The following is a 23763-nucleotide window of genomic DNA, read 5'->3' on the forward strand; positions in this document are numbered from 1 at the left end:
AGTAGTGGCCACCCTGATTTCTGACTTTCTTCGAAAAGTGCCTCCCAGCATAGGTGAAGTTAAATAAGATGTAAATTAACTTCATACAGAAAGTACCTTATAATTCTAGCTTGTCAGAAACATCTAAGGTTTAGAATTCAGACCTTTAAGGGTCTTTTCTTTGGGTATGAATCATACATGCCTGATGAGTGTCTGTGTTTTAGTCTTCTGAACCACAAAAGCAAAGTATCACAGCCTGGGGGGGGCTTCTTGCAGTTCTGGAACTGGAGGCCCAAGACCAAGATGCCTTCACCGTTGGTCTCCTGTGGGACCTCTCTTCCTGGCTTGTGACGGTTCCACCAAGACTCCCTTTGAAATTTGGTTGCATTTCGATGATATTAGGAAGTAGAAGTTTAAAAGGTGACTAGGTTATGAGGGCATTTTTGCCCTTATCAAGGGAATGGCTTTGTGAATTATCTAGAGAGTGGTTTCCTGGTGAAAAAATAAGTTCATCCCCTATGGTCTCCCCTTCCCTCCCCCTCTCTCTCTCTTCTCTCTCTTGCACAAATGTACACTTATCCTTCTACTTTCTGCAACAGTGTAATGCAACATGAAAGTAAGATACCAGCACCTTGATATTGGACTTCCCAGCCTCCAAAATGATAAGAAATAAATTTCTTTTCTTTGTAAATTACCTAGTCTGCGGTATTCAGTTATAGCAGTAGAAAGCAGACGAAGATGACTACCTTCCCACTGTGTCCTCGCATAGCCTCTTCTCTGTATGCATGTGGTAAGAGAAATTTCTGGTGTCTCTTTCACCTCTTATAAAGACACCAATCCAATTGGATTAGAGCCCTACAATTATGAGCTCACTTATCTTGTATCACTTTTTTATTGGCCCTATGTCCAAATACAGTCACATTGGGAATTAGAACACCAACATGAATTTAAGAGGGGACAGAAATCAGCCTATAAGAGCCTTGAATCAGACTTTCCCACATGGGGAAACTTCAAAGAGTACACCTGTCAAAATAACCCCCTCTTTTTGTTTAGCACAGATGAGTTCTGAGATAAAACCGAACATGCGATCTTTATTGCCTTAAGTGGTTTACAGCTTTAAATGTTTTTTAGCTTAGCAATGTCTTTTACATCATCCCATTTGGTGGTTTACTAGCCCAGTAGAGAGGCAAGGCAGGTGGCATGATCCTCATTTCGAATAGAAGGTATAAGCATGCAGAGAGTAGCTGGCTTTGGAAATATCTTTGGCTGGGGAGAGGCAGAGCTGGGACTGGAGTCACCTGTGGGTCTCTCAGGGTTCCAGTGCAGGGCTTATGCCTCACTGTGAGTCCTCAGCCTCCGAACTTCTGCGCGGAAACACAATTATGGTTTTCAAGAACACATAAAATAGGGTAGCACCAGTCTCATTAAAATGTTTGCCTCCGTGGTAGGGCAAGAAGGAAGGGAGTGGATATAATGGCAGCAAAAGAGAGTAATCAGACAGATAAAAACAAGACAGATAAAAACAGGGTCTGCTACCAAGCTGGGTGATTAACTCTACCCTCTGCACCTGCCAACCAGAAAGAAATGGCTCGATGCCCAGAATGTCTTTGATGTGGGCGTCAGGGACAGCACAGAAGCACCCAGTCTGGGCTATCCAAGCCTCTGGTCTATAGTGAGCAGAGAAGGAATTTGGAGTTTGGCTAGAAACAGTTTTCACTTCCTGACACCCTTGCTGTGTTGAAGTTTTAACCTGGGTTAAATGATCTGCATAGCTCTTGCCTTTGGAGGGGCTACTTTTTGAGTTGAGAATTCAGATGTGGGGTGAGGTATACGTGGGTTCAGAACCCAGGCCTGCCTCTTGTCTGCTGAGAAAGTGTCCTTGCTGAGCAGGTCTCTCATCTCGGAAATGGCACTGTAATAGCCAAGCTGCAGGCTTCTGTGAGGACTTGGAGCAGCGGCTATAATGCACCCAGTCATGGGTGTTTAACAAAGGCAGGATTTCTACACGAATTTGTAGTGAAGTGGCAGAGAAGTATCAATAGAAGAATCCACAGGTGACTGAATGTGTCCTCCCAATATTTATAGAGCCAAGAGGCAATCAGTTATGAGAGTCAGGGACAAGTTTTACTTTGGGGAAACCATACATGGAAATATGAAGGCAGGAAGTTCTAAGGGTGTTAAGTACCAACCATAACCCAACTTATTTGTAGGAATTTAATAATTCAGCACATGTTCTTTCTTAACATTGTCAGAAATGACATTATCAAAGGAATTGCCCCATGAACTCCCAAAGAATACACCTAGTTCTTAAAATTCACCAAGAAAATGTGACCTTAGACTGAGGTGACTATACTGCTCTGTGGTGTTTTACTAACTGTTTCTAAAACAGATACACAGGAATGTTACTCCTTCAAGGAAGGGCAGTGAAATTCACATGTTGGCAGTGAAAAACTCCTTCCTAGATTTAAGACAAAGTTCTTCATTGACCCTAGAAATCATCCTCTTTTTCCTTCTGTTTTCCGTGAGACTTAGAGGTAAATGGGGGCCACGTTGCACGCTGGTATGGTTGTCAAAAAATGAGCATTTTAATTTTAATTTTTTTTTTAATTAGAGAATCAGATCCAACTTTCCTTTGACTTTCAGTTGTGTATGTGTGTATGAGAGAGAGAGAGAGTGAGAGAGAGAGAGTCAGACTCAGCAAGACAGAGAGAAAGACCTACTAGGGAAACAGGTCAATTGTTTGTTCCAGAGAAGGTCTGGCTCCTACAGTGAAGCTTCAGAACTGCATCCTCCATTCTTAATTACAAAGCAAGCATACACAGAACTTTCTTAGTCCATGTTTTCCCTGGGACTGAAGGAAAGAGAAGGCTAAGGTTCCAGGTACAGTGTTTCTTGCTTTTCTTTTCTCTTCTTCTTATCTTGTCACTTTCAGCTTGAAGACCAGAACCCTCTGTGATAGGGACAGCTCCATCTCAAGGGAACATTGTATGTTCACACTGCTACTTCCTGGTCCATGTTACATTTCCTTTCTTTTTCACAGTTCCACTTCTCGAGTTTATACAGATCATTTCTCATAAATCTTTCATTCAATTAGCCTCCTGTGATTCGAATCTGCCCAGGGTGCACAACTGAAGACTGCTCTCTTCTCAGCAGGTAGAAGGTAGAAACTACCCAAATCATGGAGGGATGAAGGCATAAGCAAACTTTGCTTACAGTGGGATGCTCTCCAGCCTTTAAAACAGAAGAAACACATGTTGCAACATGGCTGAACTTTGGAGACATTGTACCAAGTCAAAAAAGCCAGATACTGTCTGGAACAAATACTGTGTGATTCCACTTCTAGGAGATGACTGGAATATGCAAATTCACAGAGACAGAAAGTAGAACAGTAGTTTCTAGGTCTTGCAGGAAGGGAGGATGGTGCATTGGTGTTTAATGGGTGCAGAGTGTCAAGAGATTCAGTTTGGGGTGATTAAAAGTCATGGAAATAGATGGTGGTGATGCTTGTAAGGCAGGATGAATGTGTTAAATGCCACTGAGCTATGCATTTAGAAATGATTAAAATGATAACTGTGACACTATATTTTCAACACAATAAAAATATGCTTTTGAATGTTTCCAATCATCTTCTAATTAATTTTCATGTCTTTTTTCAGTCTACAATTTCCTTGAAAGGATTGGATATCTACTCTTCCTTATCTACACTTCTTCCTTCCAATAGACTTATATCTTTCTCTTGCAAATCTCTAATTCTAACCTTGTTGCTTTTGCTTCAGTCTGACAAACACAACTATATGTGTTTTTATATCTTATTGGTTCTTTCATTAATTTAAGAAATTAAATTTAAAAATTTAAATGTTTTCATTTTATGTGTGAGTCATTTTATCTTTTTAAAAGTATAACAATAATGTGTTTTAACTCCACAAGCTCTCAAAGATCCCTAAAAACATTTGTAAGTAGGTGGGCACAGTGGTGCACACCTGTAATCCCAGTGGTTCAGGGGGGCTGAGGCAGGAGGATCACAGGTTCGAAATCAGCTTCAGAAGGCCCTGTCTCAAAATAAAAAATAAAAAAAGGGCTGGGGGTGTGACTCAGTGGTTAAAGTGCCCCTGGGTTCAATCCCTGGTACCATAAATAAATAAATAATGGTCTTCATGACAATTTAAAGGAAGGGGGACGGAAGGAAGGAAGGAAGGAAGGAAGGAAGGAAGGAGGGAGGGAGGGAGGGAGGGAGGGAGGGAAAGAAGGAAGGAAGGAAGGAAAGAAGGAAGGAAGGAAGGAAGGAAGAAAAGATGAGTCTGTTGACACCGCAAGGGCAGGTTCTCTACTACCTTCAGATCAAATGTGGGAGAAGACCCTGAGGCAGATAACACTCCCAGCTTGTATGGCTGTAGAATGGACAAGACTGTGCTATCAAAAGAACATAACTATTAGAGACTAGAATATGCCACCCCAAATATGCCTCTTTAGCATACGGGTTATTTTGAGATGATTATTTTGAGAAACAGCAAACACAGGAGAAGCTCTGAAAACAGAATGTCAGTTATCCTTTCAGAGGGGAAATTTGCATTTGTGAATTAATCCTCCACTTGTAAGCACGGCTCCCTTTCTGTATCAGGCAGAGAAGTATGACTCTAAATTACAAGTGACTCTCATTAATTCAGAAGGCATGGACTTGAATCTGAATTATAAACCTTACATTTGTTTACTGTAATTTGCCTGGTCACTTTCCCAAAACCTACTTCCTTATATCCTTTGTTTTACTTGAAGATGGTATTTAAGCCTAAGTTTTAGTTGTTAAGAGTTACTCTTTCCTAACTTCTCCATTATGTATGTATTATGGTTTGGATAAGAGGTGTTCCGAAAAAGCTCCCATGTTAGTACAGGAGGTGAAATGATTAGATTATGAGATCTGTAACATAATCAGTGGATTATTTCATTTGATGGATTAATAATTTGAATTAATTACCAGGTGGTAATTGATCCACCTCACCTTGGGCCCAGAGCAATTGAGTCAGTCAACCATAAAGTGAATCTCTGAAGCCATGATCCAAAATAAACTTTCACTCCACTAAGTCGTTCTTAGGTATTTTGATGATGGTGATGAAAAGTGAGTCATTTTTATATTGTAAAAAACATAACGGTAGTGTTTTAACTCCATGCACTCTCAGAGATGTCTAAAATTGTGTGCCTGTGCATGTGTGTGTGAGTGTGTGCGTGTGTATATATATATTTCAGTTTGTTTTCCTCTTGTTAATCTCTTTTTCCTTCCCTATGATAACCACTTATTAATAGTCAAGTTAGAAATACAGAAATGAATATGAAAGCAAAAATGAGAATGAGAAGTGGCCCTTTTCAATAACCCTCCAATATCTCACTGAACATTTGGAAAAAACAAAACCAGGATAAGACTCAACATAAATTTATGACTTTGCAGAGAAAAACAAAACCCCCCAAACTATCTAGATGCTCACATACAATCATTTTATGCAGGCGAGGGGAGTCTTTTAATGAAGGCATGAGAATTTAACTGTAAACAGAAAGACATTTGAAAAATAAGGAATGGAACTACCATTTGACCCAGTTATCCTACTTCTTGGTTTATACCCAAAGGACTTAAAATCCACATACTACAGTGACACAGTTACACCAATGTTTATAGCAACTCAACTCACAATAGCTAAACTATGAAACCAACCTAGGTGTCCTTCAAAAGATGAATGGATAAAGGGAGTGTGGGATAGATAGATAGATAGATAGATAGATAGACAGATAGAGACAGATATAGAATATTAGTCAGCTTCAAAGTAGGATGAAATTATGGCATTTGCTGATAAATGGATAGAGTTGGAGAATATCATGCTAAGCAAAATAAACCAAACCCAAAAAACCAAAGGTTGAATCTTTTCTCCAATATGCAGATGTTAATTCATAATAAGGGGGTGTGAGACAGGGAAAAATAGAATTACTTTATTTTAGGTAGAGGGGAGTGAAGGGAGGGGAAAGGGTATGGGGGTAGGAAGGGTAGTAGAGTGAAACAGACATTATTACCTCATGTACATATATGATTGCATGACTGATGTGATCCTGCAATATGTATAATCAGAAAAATGAGAAATTATACTCTATTTATGTATGATCTAACAAAATGTATAAATGCATTCTACTGTCATGTACAACTAAGTAGAACAAATTTAAATTTTTTAAAAAAAATTAAAGGGAAGACCTGCAATTTTTCTTTATTATTAATATAGGTGCTACACCAACACCCCAAATCTCTCTTTGTGCAACCTCACTTTTAGAGTGAACCATCACTCAGGTAGTGGGGATCTCTAATAATCTTCAGACATTCTTCATGTCCCAGTGCAAAATGGTCACCCTCGGGTCTTCTGCCAAGATAAATTTTCTCTTCTTTAATGAACACACACACTTACTAATTCACAAGGAGTTGGTTGTGGTGCAAATTGAATTGTCAGATCAAACATTCTCATAGCGCCTTTCTTGAAACTCCTAAAAGCCTTCCTATTTGTTATAATGGCATAGCTAATTTGAACATCATCTTCCAATATCTGTATCTCAGTTGAGCACACATTGCCGATCTCAAAGAGGGGCCAGACCTCTGTAGGCAAATATTCTATTGATGGATGTTGCATTTGGAGGGGCTGAATCCATTACAGATAAGATTTCTCTATTTAAACCTCAACTAAGACTTATATAATGCCCTCTTAACCAGTGGTTGGATAGATTATAACCAATAGTCAAAAGTCTAACAGAGAAAGAGCTCATGATACCTCATACCACTCCTTACAATGCTCAGATCTTCCCTATTAAAAATGGGGATAGGGGAAAAATCCAGATAACAAAGTATGTATATTTTTAAGACATCAGTGTAGTTATTCCCTGTTTCTCTGTAGTATCAAACTCAAGTACTTCTTTCTTTTAGGTGACTCCTGAGGCTTTAATTTTATGAGTAAATCTGTGCTCTGCTTGTTTCATTGTCTCTTTTGGTTAAAATAGTATTTATTTGCTTTCTCCTGCAAAACTCAACAATATACTGAAATGTTATGGCCAAGGGGATTATTGAGGCAACCTCTTACTCTTCAGGAGTCCTCAACCTTGACTTCAGGAACCTTACATTTCCCTGTGATTCTATTCTTATCCAACGTGTGAATGACCTTTTGTGGTGTTCCAAGGACAAGATTAGCTCCAATATTGATTCCATTTACCTGCTTACTATTTTAGCTCAGAAAGGACATAAGGTTTCCAAAGAGAAGTTATAATTTTGTCAAAGTTCATTGCCTAGAACATGAGTTATCCCAAGGAGGTAAATTTCTTTTTTTAACAGACTGCTTTTCCCAGACTTTCCCAGATTAGTAACTAAGAAATAATTAAGAAAACTCAACAATTAGGTCTGTCCACAACATGATAGGTCATTAGATATCTTAAATCCTCATCACACTATATCTAGAAAAGGTGGTTTCTGCATCTATCTACTGAGACAACAATCAAGGGCACTTCCTGGGAGCAGGTTTTGTACCAGAATTTTCACAGAAATAGAATTTAGGAACAGGAGTCTATATTTGGAGGCTTTCTCATGTTCACAGCTCTTTTAAGTAAGACAGACAAGTTCTCCTTTGCTTTTGATCTATCTCATATTAATTCTTTAGTTTTCGTTGTCTGGTGCCATACTACTCTTGATGACAGGTACGAAAATAGTTCAAACTTGTTTGACAACTGTTTGACACTGTTTCGTAGCAGTATTTTGACAAAAACAAATCATCAGGTATTCTTCCAAAGATGAGTATTTTATTTTTGCTACTATGTGGGCAGAGAATAAGATTTTGTTTGATTAGTTTACTTTCCTTGATATAGTTTGTTAGGTAATATTTCAGGAAGTATAAAAATTGGGCCTTGACTTGGGAACCCTAACTGTTTACGGGGAGTTCTTGATTACTTTCTTCTCTAAGATTCTCTATTTCATACTTTATAAGAAACCTGGAAAGTAAGGAGAATTGGTCATACAACATAACATATTACCAGAAGACTTAGACAACACCACCAAAGGTATAGAGTCACTGGCTCTTGAGGTTCATGATACTGGGCAAGAAATGGTTCTACTTTAAATAAAATAATGAACATTTCAAGGTAAGGAGGTTCTGACATTCTTCCTGACCATCTTGGTATATTTATTACTAATGAGATCCAGGATTAAAAAAAAAAAAGATATGATTGACTCAGAGCTTTTGCTTAATAACCCCCTCTCTTCCAAGCCCAAGCTATTCGTCTGGTTTAGTTTGGGTGGTTCCTGGCTGGCTCTGGTCATAGTCCTTTTCTTGGTATTCTCTGGGTGGCAACACCCAGATCTGTGGTCCCAGGGTTGTGCATACTGTGTAGCTGCTGTCCCTCTAATGACCCAACACAGGCTCATCCAACAGAAAGAATGGGAAAACACTGTGTGAGTAGAAATGAGCCCCTGAAACATGACACCCAGTCATGCTGTGGTGTGATCATGCTTCCAGATGTTAATGTCTATCCAGCTGCTGGGGCTGAAGCTGCTGAGAAACAAAGGCATCGACAGCATTTTGCCTGCATTGCCACGACTTCACAAGTCCTTTGTCTTTACTAACATAAGTTTGGTATTCCTCTGTTTTCATCTTCATGACTTGACTATAACTTTATTGCTCATTTCAGAAACTTTCTGGAAAACTCATTTATATGAGCACTAATTCTTTAATACATAGCATCCAACAATGGTGTTCTCTAAAAGTCACCAAAACCCTTGTGTGAAAAGCTTCAGTTTGCTGTGCCTACTGATCCTAAATCATTATATCATTGTCGTGGGCCAAACTGTACATGCCTTGAAAAATTCCATTTTTCCCCCGAGACTCAATTTCATATAAGAAATGTTTCTCCCATGTGAAAACCCCACCTCTATAACCCATATCCTGTTTAACTCACCCTGTTTGTCAGTGCATAGTGGCTAAAAAAATATTTCTTTTATTCTCGTATAATGTACTCTGACCTGTATTAGACCTGGGTTATTCTGACCTACTTCCTACTTTGCTTGTGGTTTTTAACATACTTCCCTTGTGGTTTTGGACTATAAAAGATGAGCTCTAGCTCCTGGTGGGGATCAAAAGGTGCAGAGTTGACTTGGTTGCTGCCCTTTGACCTGCCTGCAAATAAATTTCCTTGTCCTACTTCAAGACTGACCCAGTGAATTATTTCAAATGCACCATGACATCATCTCCCTTTTGCAACCTAATCAAGTCCTTTCCCCTCTGGGAAAATACAATAAACAAACAAAAAAACAACTCTGCCAAATGTTGTTCTCTTTTACTGCTTTAAATGATAAACTCAGTTTTTTAAAAATATTTATTTAACTACTTTAGTGGTATGTTGGGGTACCAGCAGGCATACATGACAAAGTCTTAACATGGCTTATATAAATTCATATTCATCATGCCCTGGGGGAGCCCAATCAGATTTCAAATGGAAAGAGATATAAAGACCACAACTTACTACTTCAACATCTAATTGTGTTAAACCTTGCAATGATTAATTGAGATTACTTCAACATTTAAGTGTGTTAAACCTTTCAAGGACTGATTGAGATTACACAAATTAGCTAAACAGTTTTTGAGACTGGGTCAATTGCTGTTTGTATTTTGGAGCTCTTGTTCATGGATTTTCTCTTTAGTGCTCTGCTGTAGAAACTCCATTTAAAAAAATAAATGAATTCATATGTGATAAAACTGAGGAGAACTGATATTGGGTAACTAATCTCAGGAGGACCTGTTCACATTCATGGGAAAATTTACAGTATCTGCTCCACAGAACTCCTCATTTTGTTATCAACAGAATGTAAGAAGTGAATGTAATAATCAGTTTGTGTTTGCTCAATACTAAAGGAATAGATTTATAAATAAATATTTCAAACAAGTTGTGACTATCTGTAACATATTACTGCTTTCTAAAGGAAAAAGATGAGAGTTTTTACCTCTATGTAAAAGAGCCAGACCCTCAAATAAAAAGAGCTTTTGGAAGACAGAAAGTGGATGGTATTTATAGCTCCATTACATGGCAGTCAAATTCTGATTAGTCAATGGCTTGGCCAGTTTTCACAAAACCAAGACATTCCAGTTATTAATTAAGCAAAGAAACAAATATACAAAAAGGATATCAGGAAATAACTTTTGGATGCCACAGACATTTCTGTCTCTTATTATTTTTATAATTCATGTCTGGTTTAGCAGTGCCTGCTACACATTGCCCATCTAGAAGACATGGTTTTTAGAAAGATAAATCATGTTTCCCTAGAAATACAAGCATTTTCTGAACTAAGTACAAAGCCAAGCTAAGTGAAGATTGCCATTTGTTTTGTTTTTCTTGATCTTTATTTATACCTTTGTATAACTTTCAATGCTAAGAATGTATCGTCATCATCCAATGGTACTCTACTTTTTAAAATCTTAAATTAATGTTGATAATTGTTTTATTATTCACTGTTTTTTATAGATTTCACAGATCACTAACAAATATATATTATATATATATATATTTCATTTGCAACATTAAAACAACAGTAATTCAACATCCAAAATGTACACCGTAGTATGCTGGTAAGATAAAGAAGGGTTCTGTGGTCAAATGCTTTGGAAATACAAGGTGATATGCATTTGGACAGTTTCTTTTCTTCAGATTTCTAAGACTTTTAGTATGTTCATGTGTATTGTGAATCTACAAAGGGCACTGGAGCATCAGAAAATTTCTTAACCAGAGAATCTCTTATGGTTTAGATATGAGGGGTCCCCCAAAAGCTGTGGAAGATGGTGCAAGGAAGTTCAGAGGTGAAACAATTAGATTATGAGAGCATTAACTGAATCAGAGCATTAATAATGATATGGATTAACTGCGTGATAGCTGTAGGCAGGTAGCGTGTGACTGGAGTAGGTGGCGTGTCTTTGGAGCTACCTTTTGTCCTTGTTGAGCAGAGCACTGTCTCTCTGCTTCTAGGTGTCATGTCCTGAGCTACTTTCCTCTGCTTCCAGACAGCAGAGTGTGGTTTCTTAACCTTCATAATTTTGTAAGTCAATCTTTCATAATAAATCACTTTCTACATATCTTTCTGTATATTTTGCCTTTTTCTCAGAGAACACTAATACAAATTCAGTAATTATGATTTTTAAACTGAGGACAAAATTATGTTGAGGGCAAATTTTCAGTTTCTTTCTAATTATCCACATGTAAAATTAAAAATGGTAGCAACAAAGGGACTGTATATAAAAGAATATGTGAAACCAAGAATATGTGTCTACTGCAAAGATTCTAAAATGTCACAATTTGATGGCCTCCAAAATGAAAGATTAGTGCCAAGTTTGTAAATCTATGCAAAAAACAAATCAATTGTGTGTTCCTGAACAGAGGCTTAAAAGGAACTTGATATCACATGTGCCCTTTGAATCTGGTACATACATCTGGTGTTTTAAGTTAAAAATTATTAACAATTCAGTCTCAATAAACTGTCTTCCAAACTTAAAAGAGACCCTTTACTTTCACATAGATTTTTTGCCCTTTCTTTTTTTCCCTCCTAGTTTTACTCTCAGTCCTAAGATCTCCTTAAGATTTTGAGAACAGACAAGCTAAGTTTTCCTACATGTATGTGTTTCCAAAATTGGATTGTTATCCCGGAGAGGAGGGGCAGATATTTTTGACTTCTGTTTTAAAAGATGATCATGTAAAGGGGCTTCCTTGTTATTTCATTAAGGTGATGGACATGATGACCAAGGAAACGAATACTTAGTACTTGTCCTCCAGGCCTCTATTTGCTTATCTTAAAGTCCATGTGGCAAAACCAAAAGGCCCCAATTCATTATTCTCTATGTAGCTATCTATATCTTTTGTCCTGTGATGGCAGTTTCTCTCACTTAAACAGATGGAACCTATTCTTCATATCTATCTAGCCTTGTAATGTTCTTGGACCAAGAGGATTTGCCTTAAGTGATAATGTGCCCTGTTATGGTTTAGATGAGGTGTCCCTCAAAAGCTCATGTGTGAGGCAATGAAAGAACATTCAGAGGTGAAATGATTGGGTTATGGGAGTTATAACCTAATCAGTGTATTAATATACTGATGGATTACCTCCCTGGGTGGTTACTGCAGGCAGGTAGGGTATGGTTCAAGGAGGTGAGTAACTGGGGGCATGTCTTTAGGGTTTATATTTTGTCCCTGATAAGCAGAGCACTCTCTCTGCTTCCAGGTGCCATGACATGAGCTGCCCTCCTCTGCAACACCCTTCTGCCATGATGTTCTGCCTCATTAGGACAGAGGAATGGAGTCAGTCGTCTAGGAATGAGACCTCTGAAACTGCACCCCAAATAAACGTTTCTTCCTCTAAAATTGATCTTGTCAGGTCTTTAGGTCATTGTGGTGAAAAAGTGGTCTGGCACATTCTCAGCCAAAATCTCCATCTGCATGGCCACACTTTTGCCACTGCCCAAGGACTCCCCTAGGTCAGCCTGCTCATGCATTACGGATGGAGCTGTTTCCTCATTCATGCCGTCTAGCCATCATCCCACATCAGCCAATAGCCAACCTCTGGACATGGAAGCTAACCAGTCACCAACAGCAGAACTCTCTGGTAATCTAAGGCTCATCACACATGTGTACAAGTCCAGGTGAGGTCAAAAGAGCCTTCTTGGGTTAGCCGAACCCCACATCCCATGACTAAGTCAATGCTAATTATTGAGTACTATTATCGTGATTGATAAGTGCTACCACAGATAGTGGCTATACTGTGATTGGGACCATTCCTGGCCCCCAAAGCAGGCACATCCTGATCATTTAATTAACATCACAAAAACACAAGCTGACATTATTTTTCAATGAAGTTTGGACCCTATTTACAGGTTTTAGTGGTGTTTATTATGTTTTCATTACATTCTTAGTAAGAAAGGTCTCTGGAAGAGTTGGTCTACTGAAATAGTGAATGTGTTTGGAGTGGGGGGGATATCCAAGAACCAACCACATTCATGTGTGTGTGTACATTTCAGTGATGTACAAGCTAATAAAAACTTTTTCATTTGTTCTTACTTTCACTTCCAACTATCTTGTTCTATAAGTTATTGGAAGGTGTTTCCTAGAAATTCTTAATGTAAATATTATTTCATGGTAGATAAGATGCTTAAAGTATTTGGGAAAATTTTCTAATTCATAGAGGACTTAAAATTTTAGAATCCCAGCTATCCCACTCCTTGGCCTATACCCAAAGGACTTAAAAGCAGCATACTACAGAGATACAGCCACATCAATGTTCATTGCTGCTCAATTCACCATAGCCAGATTGTGATACCAACCTAGATGCCCTTCAGTTGATGAATGGATAAAGAAACTGTGGCATATATATACAATGGAATATTACTCTGCAATGAAGAATGATAAAATTATGGCATTTGCAGGCAAATGGATGAAATTGGAGAATATCATGCTAAGTGAGATAAGCCAATCTCAAAAAACTAAAGGACAAATGATCTTGCTGAAGCGGATGAGGACATATAATGGGGGGTGGGAGGGGTTAGCGTTAGGGTTAGGGTTAGGTTTAGGGTTAGGGATAAGGAGGATGGTAAGAATGGAGGAAAGAAGGACTGCATAGAGGGAAAAGAGGGGGGGAGGGGGGAAGGGAAAAAAATAATGAATCCAACATCTTTGACCTATGTAAATTTATGATTACACAAATGGTATGCCTTGACTCCATGTACAAATAGAGAAACAACATGTATCCCATTTGTATACAATAAAAAAAAAGAGAATCGTAAAAAAAAAATTTTTTTAGAACCAAGTAACATGATTCTTGACACTGTTTCCTATTGAATGGCTTCAGAAATGGATTAAATCTGCTACCAGAGTGGTTAAACTTCAATGCAGAGATGAGCCTAAGGATTTGAGAGAGTAGCCAACTAAATGATAGTAGAATCTAGTTATAACAATGAAGGTTCAAGAGACTTTATGTATATATTTTTATATCTAATGTTTTTTTCCCTGTCAATAAACTTTGGATCTACAAAGGAAATTCAGAATTCCATAATTACACATATATGTAAGAGAGCAGATAGTAAGAAAAAAAAAAAAAAAGAACTGGAGCATATGAGAGAAATTGCCAGAAAATATGGAGATTTATCAGCACATGGACTCTCTAGTTTATTTTCATCAATGTACATTCAAGGGTCAGAGTCTATCAGTGAACACAAATGAAGCATATCAAGGTCATTTTGTGTTAAAATTACTTTTATTCAGGATGAAAAATACAACATGTAACCAGATTAGATGATAATCTATGAGTAATTCTTTACCACATATTTCAAAAGAATGATATACTTATTTCCCATTGTTGTTACTGCAATATATTTCTTTTTATTATTACTTAGAAGGTTACAATGTAGTGTTTTATGTAGCTTTTCTGTAATAGCAGATAGATAACATTTTGCATACAAATACAGGCAAAAAAATTAACATTATGACTTCTCCAAGAACAGGGAAAACACCAAATCTACAACTTGGAGTTCTGAGTTCAGGGGATTTAATTTTTCTTTAAATAGGTGCTCTCTCGGGTACGATATGGCCTGATAAAAGCTCTAGACTTTGCAGACTGCACAGCATAAAGCTATTTCCAACACGATGGAGGAAGATGGATCTGAGGTAGAAAGGTGGTCATGGCTTTCCTCTTATATAAAACAATTTTCTTCTTCTCAAAATATCTATGCTGCAAATAGACCCTTGCCCCCCAACCCACCCAACCTATTCTAAAAGAATAGCAATTTCTAACTTTAAGCCTCCTCCTGGCCAGATCCCAGTTAAAGAGAACCCAAAGTTTAAATGTCCTGATGTTTTAAAAGCACATATGCTTGAATCAAAACACATTATTCTCACTTTTGTTTTTGGTTTCTCTACATTTGGTAATTAAGTAATATGTTTACGATGAATCTATTAAATGTTTTTAAAAAAGGAACCAAATACCTAATTAAATGTTTAAAAAAAAAAGGAACCAAGTACCTAATTGAATGCACTCAAAGGCAGAGGCAGGGGTACAACCATCTAAGCATTTATTTCATTTTTCTGTGGAAGTAATGACTTAGGCTTTTGAAAAGCACCCTTCCCAAAAGTACTGATTAAGAGAAGGATATAACACTTCTGCTCATTCCCCCAAAAGCTAAAATATGATATACACTGAACTTGGGTCTGCTTTCAGAAATGAGTTTTGAGAATGACAAAGCATTGGAAAATACAAAAAAAAAACAACAAAATTCTCTTCAAGGGGAACTAACAACGATGATGTGCACTGGTCTCACAATAGGTCATGACTGGCTGTGTATTCAGTGATGAAAATCAAGACCCCAGGATTAGGAAAGGTTGTACCAACATGTTTCTGTATCAGAATGAAAACATGCTTCAATGGATAACCTTTGGTAAAATGATCTTTGAGATTATTATAACTGCTGTCTTCCCTACTGTATAGATTGGGACATGAAATAAATAAAGAAATCAAGACCTACTTACACAGAGAAAGGAATAAAAAGTTAGGGGGAAAAATCCCAATAGACATGCCACTTAGGCTCACAGGATTTTTATTGTGGTTATCCAAGTGGTCACTGAAGAAGTGGGTGACAAAGTCAATAGTATACTCAGAACTGTTGTCTAACCCATATATATATATACATATATATGCATATGTATATATATGTAAAATATTTGATTTAAATCTATGAACTTACTAATTTGGCCAAATTATAGAAAAAAAACATGAAATCTATTTGGTCATGTGGCGGATGAATTATAAATAACCAATACATAATGTAAAAGAGTCAGAGAAATAAATGAAGTCATTGTACAAGGTTAATATGGACAGTAGAAGGAATGTAAAAATGTAAAGTGTCTTCTAATTCTTATGCAATTTTTGTCATGGTTATTAAAAAGACAGTATCATATTAGAAAGCCCCCACCCACTTTCCCAATGCTGTATACATTATACAAATCAGTGACAAATGTATTACCATTTCCAAATATCTCTCTGTTCATTAATTTACAGTTGCATAGAAAGGGAAGAAAAAAACAATAATAATATATGGTTATTATAAAAACAAAATAGCCTTTTCTCTTTGGATAGTCAAGTGTTTTACTCCCTCAGTAGAACACACAGTCAGCGCTCAACAGCACGTGTCAAGGAGCCAAGGAGCTTCTGATTAAATGGAACTTGGAATTGGCATTTGCAGAAAAGGGCAATACTGTAAGTCAGGAAATGTCGCTGGCTGGTGGATGCTTCACATTGCCTGTGGGAAGGGGAAATGGTAGTTCAGAACAACCTCTGCGTGAAGTATTCCAGGTAGCAGAGACCTGTCGACTCTTCAGTAGAAGCTTTCTTTTCAGAACTAGGGGAACCTTATCCCACTGAGTTCCAAGAGCACCCTTAACTCCTGCGTGACTTCCGCCCTCTGGGGTGAGGTCCTTCCCTCTCATCCTGATGTCACCCAGACTCCTTTTCACAACTGCAGCCAACATGGAAGTCAGTATGGATGCCCTTCCTTTTGCCCAGTCTGGTAACCCAGTTAAATCGAGAGGACTTGGCATCCTCCTGTTGGAGCTACCAGTGGTGAGTGAACAAGGGTATAACGAGCACCTCAGACTCCCTTGGGGTGCCAGGAGAGGCCTCTGTGGAAGTGACACTCATAACACTAGCCTTTCAGTAGTGAGCCGGGGTCCAGAAAGGAGAAAGAGAAGGCAGGAATAGTAATCTGTGCAGAGGTGTCCACTAAAGTTAAAATGTCCTAGGCAAGAGGATACAAATTCAGGCCACACTCAAGGAAGTGGGCAAGGTCAAACAATGGTCTTTTAAGAGTATTTTGAAGGTATCTCAACAGCACTTCATTTCTGATATGGAATCAGTGCTAACCATTGTAAATTCAAAGAACTTTGAGAACAGGAGAGGAATCAATTTTACCTGGGAAAAGCACATGCTGTTACATATTAATATTGATAACTAAAGCTTTGGTGCTAATTCTTGTTGAAAATAAAATAAAGGCCAAACGGATTTTTAAATCATTTCTTTCTTTCTTTCTTTTTTTTTTTTTTTTTGGTACTGGGCACTTGTCCACTGAGCCACATCCCCGGTCCTTTTTATTTGTATTTTATTTAGAGACAGGGTCTTGTTCAACTGCTCAACTCCTGCCTCAGCCTCCCCAGTTGCTGGGAATCACAGGCCTGTGCCACGTGTACCTAGTTAAACTCAATTTCTTAAAATCTAAAAACAAAGTAGGAGGAGGTCTCCAAGATCACTTTATGCTTTAAATTCTGATCATCTGTACTATAAAGTACTTGAGAATTTATGATTTCCTCTCCGCTTCCTGGCCACCATCACTCAAGACTTGCCAGTGCCTTGGGGAAACCAGGACTAATCAGAGTCTCTTTCCTTGTTCTTAACGGATCACCATAAAATGCTCCAGATTCCTAGTCACCCTTTCATTCCCTGCATGCTGCTCCATACAGAGATCTGCACTCCTCCAAGTGTGTCCCCATGTCCTACCCTCCCTAGTTCTTGAACATCCCCCGCACAGGGCCCCTGGATCACATGTCCATCATTCAGTAAAACACATCCTCCACCTTTTCTCTGGATGTTTCCCTGCTGGCCTAATCAAGATCTGGATCTTCATGTAGACACAGATTTCCACATAACACATCTCCCACCTCCTCATAGCCCTAAGTGTCCTCCTGGGCCTTGCTGAAGTTGTTCAGGGTTAGCTTCTTTCTTTCTCTTCTCCCTAGAAACACCCACTTCAATCTCAGGTAGAAACACTAAAACCACCTGCTGTGCAGTCACCTACTGGCCCCTGGAATCACCTCTTCACTTCTTGAAGAAGGAATGACTCCTTGTCACCCACCCTGAACCTATTTTTAAGTCCGTGATTTCAACACCTACATAGATGACTTTGTGAACACTCTGGCCTCTCACTTCTTTGAGCTCCTCTTCTCCAGTGATCCTGTCCTCCTCTTTTCTTAGCCATTCACTCAACATGCAATTCCTCCAACATTTCCATCAGTCCACCTTCTGACAACCACATCCAGCCTTTCAGCTTATTTCTGCTAGGACAGTCACATCATCTATCCATTGATACTATATCCATAGAGCCTCACCTCTTCCCCCACCCCCTACACCACACTGAAAGTCTCTCACCAGTGAGCTTAAGGTTCTGCTCAATCATTTCAATCACTACTTGCCTCTTTCCTTAAAAGACTGTACTCCACTGGTTCATCCACAACTTTGACTTAGTTGAAATGTTAAATGCAACACCCCACCACCTCCAGTGTTTATGAACAGGAGTCTGGCCTCCTGTTACACTCATGACCAGCACATCGGGTGCTGTCCTCTACCACTGCCTGGTTGTCACACTATTTATGGGGGCATCTTCTCTGCTGTTCTCCAAACACATCCTCCATTCTCTCCTCACACCTCTGACACCTTCTCCCCAGCCTCACTCCCTGCTGAAGTCCAGTTTTCAATCACTAGGACAATAGAAGCAATCAGAAGAAGACACACATGGCCATCACCAATGAGACGTGAACTAGTGTCTTCCAATCAAGACTCCACCTCTCCTGTCAGTAAGATACTCAGAAGGTTCACCATTTTGAAAAAGACTAATAAACAAGTTCATGGAAGAAAATGTACCCAAAGATCTACTGTGGTCCTGTGGCACAATATTACTAGGAGTCCCTGCTAAGAAAAATACTACAAAACATAAAGCTATAGATGCCAACAAATCTCAACACATTTTTAAATGAAAAATTCAAACTTTTCCCCACCACAGTAGTAATCTTTATAACAGCATTATGGCACCAGTCATTTTTTTAAAAAAAATATTTTTAATTGTAGCTGGACACAATACCTTTATTTTATTTATTTATTTTTATGTGGTGCTGAGAATTGAATCCAGTGCCTCACATGTGCTAGGCAAGTGCTCTACCCCTGAGTTGCAACCCCAGCCCACCAATCACTTTCTATTGTAACTAGACATGGGAGACAGGTGGTTGGTCAAATCTACCCAGGGTGACTTTAAAATAGCATACAACATGACATTAGAACACAGAAGATCAAACACATGGTATTTTTGCTGTCTGTAGAATCTGGCTTGGAAGCCTTCCTTTATGACCCCCTCCAGCCTGACAAATTATTGTACAGAATTGACCAGCATTTAAATGCCAAACAAGTTTATGTATTTACATGGAGAATGAAGGAGGACTAAAATTGATGTTAGCTAATCTGCTTACTCTAGGTTGGGATCAGCAACAATTGAACCAATCAAGACATTAACTCTTACCTGTGGCCTGCTGGGGACATTTGCTGAAAAAGAAAACAAAAGAAATCAATCAAAGGCCCTATTTTTGCTTTATTGCTTCCAGCTTTCATGCATGTAAATGTGTGGACTGTACCCTCAGAGTGGGATAAGAGCTCAACTGTTACTACACACTAAGAGGAGAATAAGGACCAGGTTCCCCTCCCCCCAAATGCTCTAACAAGGGATAGGTCCTAGTTCCTCATATCCCATGAGACTGAAAATAAGAAAAAAAAAACCATTGAGAACATGCAAAACATACGTTAGTTCTCTCAAATAAATATACACTAAAGCATTCAGTGAGTACACTGCAAAATAATCTCTAAGCTTCCTATTTAAATCACGTCATGAACTTGGTTCATGTATCAGAACAAATTCTGCATATTTTGCTGAACAGTATAAACTGTGACCAAGGGAACCCCTCGAGGCAAATGGGTCTGGTTTCTGCCACCCTTGGCCTGCTCTCTCCTGGAAGTAATGGAAGGAGTGTGGCTATGCACTTGTGTCAAAGAAAGGACTAGCCCACTCCTCGCCAGCCTTCTGGGACACTTGGGCTAAGGCCTCAGCTAGGCCTAGCTAAGAGCCCTGGAGAAGTTAGAATAGGGCGTCTAATTCGCCTCTGCATCCACATAGTTCAGTTTCCTCTTTGTTCTGAAGCCACAACAGTGAAGCTGCTCTGATCCAGTGGGCTTGTGAGGTTGGCCACTACCAACTTCCTTCTTGAAGGTGTCAGATGTTCCAAGCCCCTTTTGCTGCACAATCACGCTCCACACAGGGTAAAAAGGAGGAGCTCCTGTCCCCTGTAAGGACAACTTCTGTTCTTGGTCTGACAGGAGTTGACCTAGTCATCTAGCATACTGCACTCCCCCCACCTCTCATTTTCCTCTGTGGGGGTGGTAGAGGGCGGGGAAGACATCAGTCACCACGGGCTGGGTGCCAGGGCTTCTCTGAGAAAAAAAGAGAAGGTGTGGAGGCTGACCTCCCTGTGCTGCCTGGACAGAAAATGTGAGGGTGAGAATCAGGCTAAAGCAAACCTCCCTATCAGATATGCAAGTTGCAGCAGAGAGAAAAGAAGTGGATTCCAAGTGCCTTGAGCTACACCCCAGGGACAGCTGAGCTGAGTACCTGTTACCTTTACGCACTCTCTCCAACAGAAACAGTTATGCTTCTCTTGTATGTCACACATGTAACAAACAGCGCACCCTAGACAGAAGCACGGTTCATTGCGTTCCAAATCAATACTTGGAATCCTACAGCTTTTTATCAAATAAAAGGCCATAGGTATTTCCCTGGACAAATTTTACTAATATATTTCAGAAGGAAATTAGGAAACTGCATTTTAGTAGGTTTTGAGTTTTTAAAGAATGTCATTCAAGCTTAACAAATACAAATGATTCACAGTGGAGATGTGCTGGTAAATTAACAAAAATCTTAAAAGCATTTATTGGCTTATCAGAAAAAATTACTAAACTTACTATCAGTATCCCAAACCTATGAAGGACATAAAAGAAAAAAGTGGCAATATATTTTACACTAAAAAAGAAATGGATACAGCAATCAGTGGAAATTTTAGCATGTATATTAATGGGCAGCACAATTAAATTCACTTCATTAACTCTTTGCCAGGAAGAGAAGGCAACACTTTCCTTTCTACTAAGAAACTCAATATAATTTTAAGATTTTTAAAAGTCTATAATTCAAAGTGCTATCAGGATCAATAGGGATATTAATTCAAGATAGAAGAATTCTAAAGTAGACACTTTTATTTTAAAGTCATGTTAAAATAAGCAATCCATGCAATTAGGATTTGTGAATACAGAGTTTCATTTTAATTCCAAGATTGCCAAGAGGAGAAATTCATTTGTGGCCATGCTAGTTTTTAATCCACAAAGGATCAAAAGTTAAAATTAACATGCAGATCAATTCATCGTATGCTGGTGACAAGCAATTTTAAAGTTCTCATTAGTTACAGGGGCTCAAGAGATTGGTTTGGCATTGGGAGAGTGCCAATGCGATTTGTTTAGATAAATGCTCCAAAGGTGGTTAGTAAGCTCAGGGAATTGTGAAGCCTTATTAAAATATTTGCCAGTTGAGCAACTTAAAAGGTGAACCTAGAACAAATGGATCCTACAGAACCTTCTACATACCATCCGGGAAAATTTCAACTCAATCTTTCCAGTGAGAAAATGTAATCAGTCACTCACTCTTTCAATTCAGAAAAGTGTCAGGCACCAACTCTATGCCACATGCCAATTGATCCTCTAATTTAAAAATACAGGATAACTTTAGGAAGAATTTTAAAACATATAATCAATCTTATAAATCAGTCAATTGAGACTTTTTTTTAATGGGAAGTTGTCCATCTTGAAGATTTTGGAACTGTCAAACAAAATATAAATACCAAGAAGAGCAAACTAAACCCAAACTAATAGCGCAACTTATAGAAGCCAAAACAAAACAAAATCTGAATTTCAAAGGACTCTAAAATTACACTCTTGATTATTTCTTATGTGAGAGTTAATTGAATCCCTCAAAATAATACATACCTAGTACAGTTCATCATTCACATAAATGATTATTTTTAGAAAACTATAAAAATTATAGATATTTTATGGGTGTGCAAACTTAAGATAAGGAGGGCATGGAACGGGCTTTGCATTAAGAATCCCAGGACTCCGGACACCACCTCTAACCACTGAGAACCAGTCAGGGGAAGAGGTACCCATGCAAGGGACAGGATTAGCCTCTGGTGTGGGTACCTTAAAGATAAATACTCTTCTCAGGAACCAATATCCAGTCAATAATGTGGCCAACCAGCAGGAATTTTAGGCTTGCCTTTAAAGGGGGGTCATAACATGAGATGAACACATTTACCTCTTAAAAAACTCATTTTTTGCTCTACAGTTATATATGTAATTCCAATTATATTGTTTTGAGTATGACATAGATCAATCTTTTACAAAATCCACATATATCAGAATACACCTTTAGAAAGATTTAAGAGTAACTGCTTAAGACAATGAAACTGGTACAAATCATGAATTTGTACCTTAAAACTTTAATATGGAAATTATGCACTTTATATTCGTTACAAAACATACACTTACAGAAACTTCCCATCCTGGCTCTCCCTGCCAACTGATTTTTAAATGTCCACCAGAGCATTTAAATAAAAATTTCTAAGGTAGATTTTTCTTTAATTATTAATATACTTAGGTATAAGCTGAAATAAAAAGTAATATCCTTTAGAAATTCAGTGTTGACACTCTGACTTACAAAAAAGTATGATGAGGTTTCATGTAGCCATTAAATCATATACAACTCAGAACCAAAACCTCTAAAATAAAATTTAACCTTGAATTATAATTAACATAAAGGATTTCATCTGTTCATCTATTATGATGGCTATATAGACTAAAAAATAAGCAACAATCCAACAGCTTGCAGATCTTTTATGAGACTCTCCAAGAGTCAAAAGTGTCTGTGTGTGTATGGGTGGGTGTTCACTAATGTGCACACACACCTGGGTGTGTGATATGTTGTGCTCACACACATATGTATGCATGTGTTTTTTGGGCAGAAAATGTGGGGAGTAACACACTATAAGTGTGATGCTACAAATTTTGAGAGGCAAAACAATAAGATTACAAATAAACACCTGGGAAATGTAAATAAAAATAAAAACAGTTACGTGCTTGTGGAAACTATAATATTCCCTTTAGGCTAACACTTTTGAAAATTCAGAGAATATATTTTAAATAGTTGTTTCTACATCTTGGTAATGATAGCATTTTTTAAACTACAGAGTAGTGGGAAACAAAAGAAAAAATTTTAATGAAGTCAATATATCTTCTTTATTCATACTATTGATAATTGATAGTATCTTTTTCCTCATGTAAGATGGTATTTTCTAAGGAGATGATAGAAAAAGGTGACATGGGAAGCTGTGCTTTGCGGAAAATCTTATTTCAGTGACTGCCTTGTTTTAAATCAGTTTGAAAAAGGATTTCACCCTTAAATTACAGATAATATTTCCATACTCTTTAGAAGATTAAGTGTGGCATTAAATAGTGCGTGTGCGCACCCGCACACGCACACGCACACACACACACACACAAAGTGGACTGTTTCTTTTGAAACAACAGAGGTTGTTCAGACGAGAGCTCAGCAGAAATTGCAAGGTGACAAGATGCCGAAGACAAAACAATTGGAAAAAAAATCAATAAATTAGAATCATTATAAAATTACCCCTTGGATTTGGACAGCTTTTATTTGGTGATTTTTCTGGCTCTTGGTTGTTCGTATGGAAAATTCACAAAGCTATAATCTGTGATGTTTTAAACTATTTGGCCTTTACAAAATGATTATTTTATCCCCTAAAAAAAGAAACTGACTGAAAAAAAATCTG

At 38.1% G+C, this 23763-nt stretch overlaps 1 protein-coding gene across 8 annotated transcripts in view; it reads right to left on the reverse strand.

The window, feature by feature from the left end:
* Window positions 1–14915: 14915 nt before the first annotated feature.
* Window positions 14916–23763, reverse strand: part of Utrn (utrophin) — a 517740-nt gene continuing 508892 nt past the window's right edge. For all 8 annotated transcript variants that reach the window (XM_047558901.1, XM_047558897.1, XM_047558902.1 and 5 more), the window contains 2 exons: window positions 19341–19363; window positions 14916–16301 (listed from right to left, as the gene is read on the reverse strand). In XM_047558901.1, the coding sequence (XP_047414857.1) occupies window positions 16293–16301; window positions 19341–19363 (32 nt within the window). In that variant the 3' untranslated portion in view covers window positions 14916–16292. The remainder of the gene's footprint in view (window positions 16302–19340; window positions 19364–23763) is intronic.

Source organism: Sciurus carolinensis, chromosome 7 (genome assembly GCF_902686445.1).
Source record: "Sciurus carolinensis chromosome 7, mSciCar1.2, whole genome shotgun sequence".
NCBI classification, from domain to species: domain Eukaryota; kingdom Metazoa; phylum Chordata; class Mammalia; order Rodentia; family Sciuridae; genus Sciurus; species Sciurus carolinensis.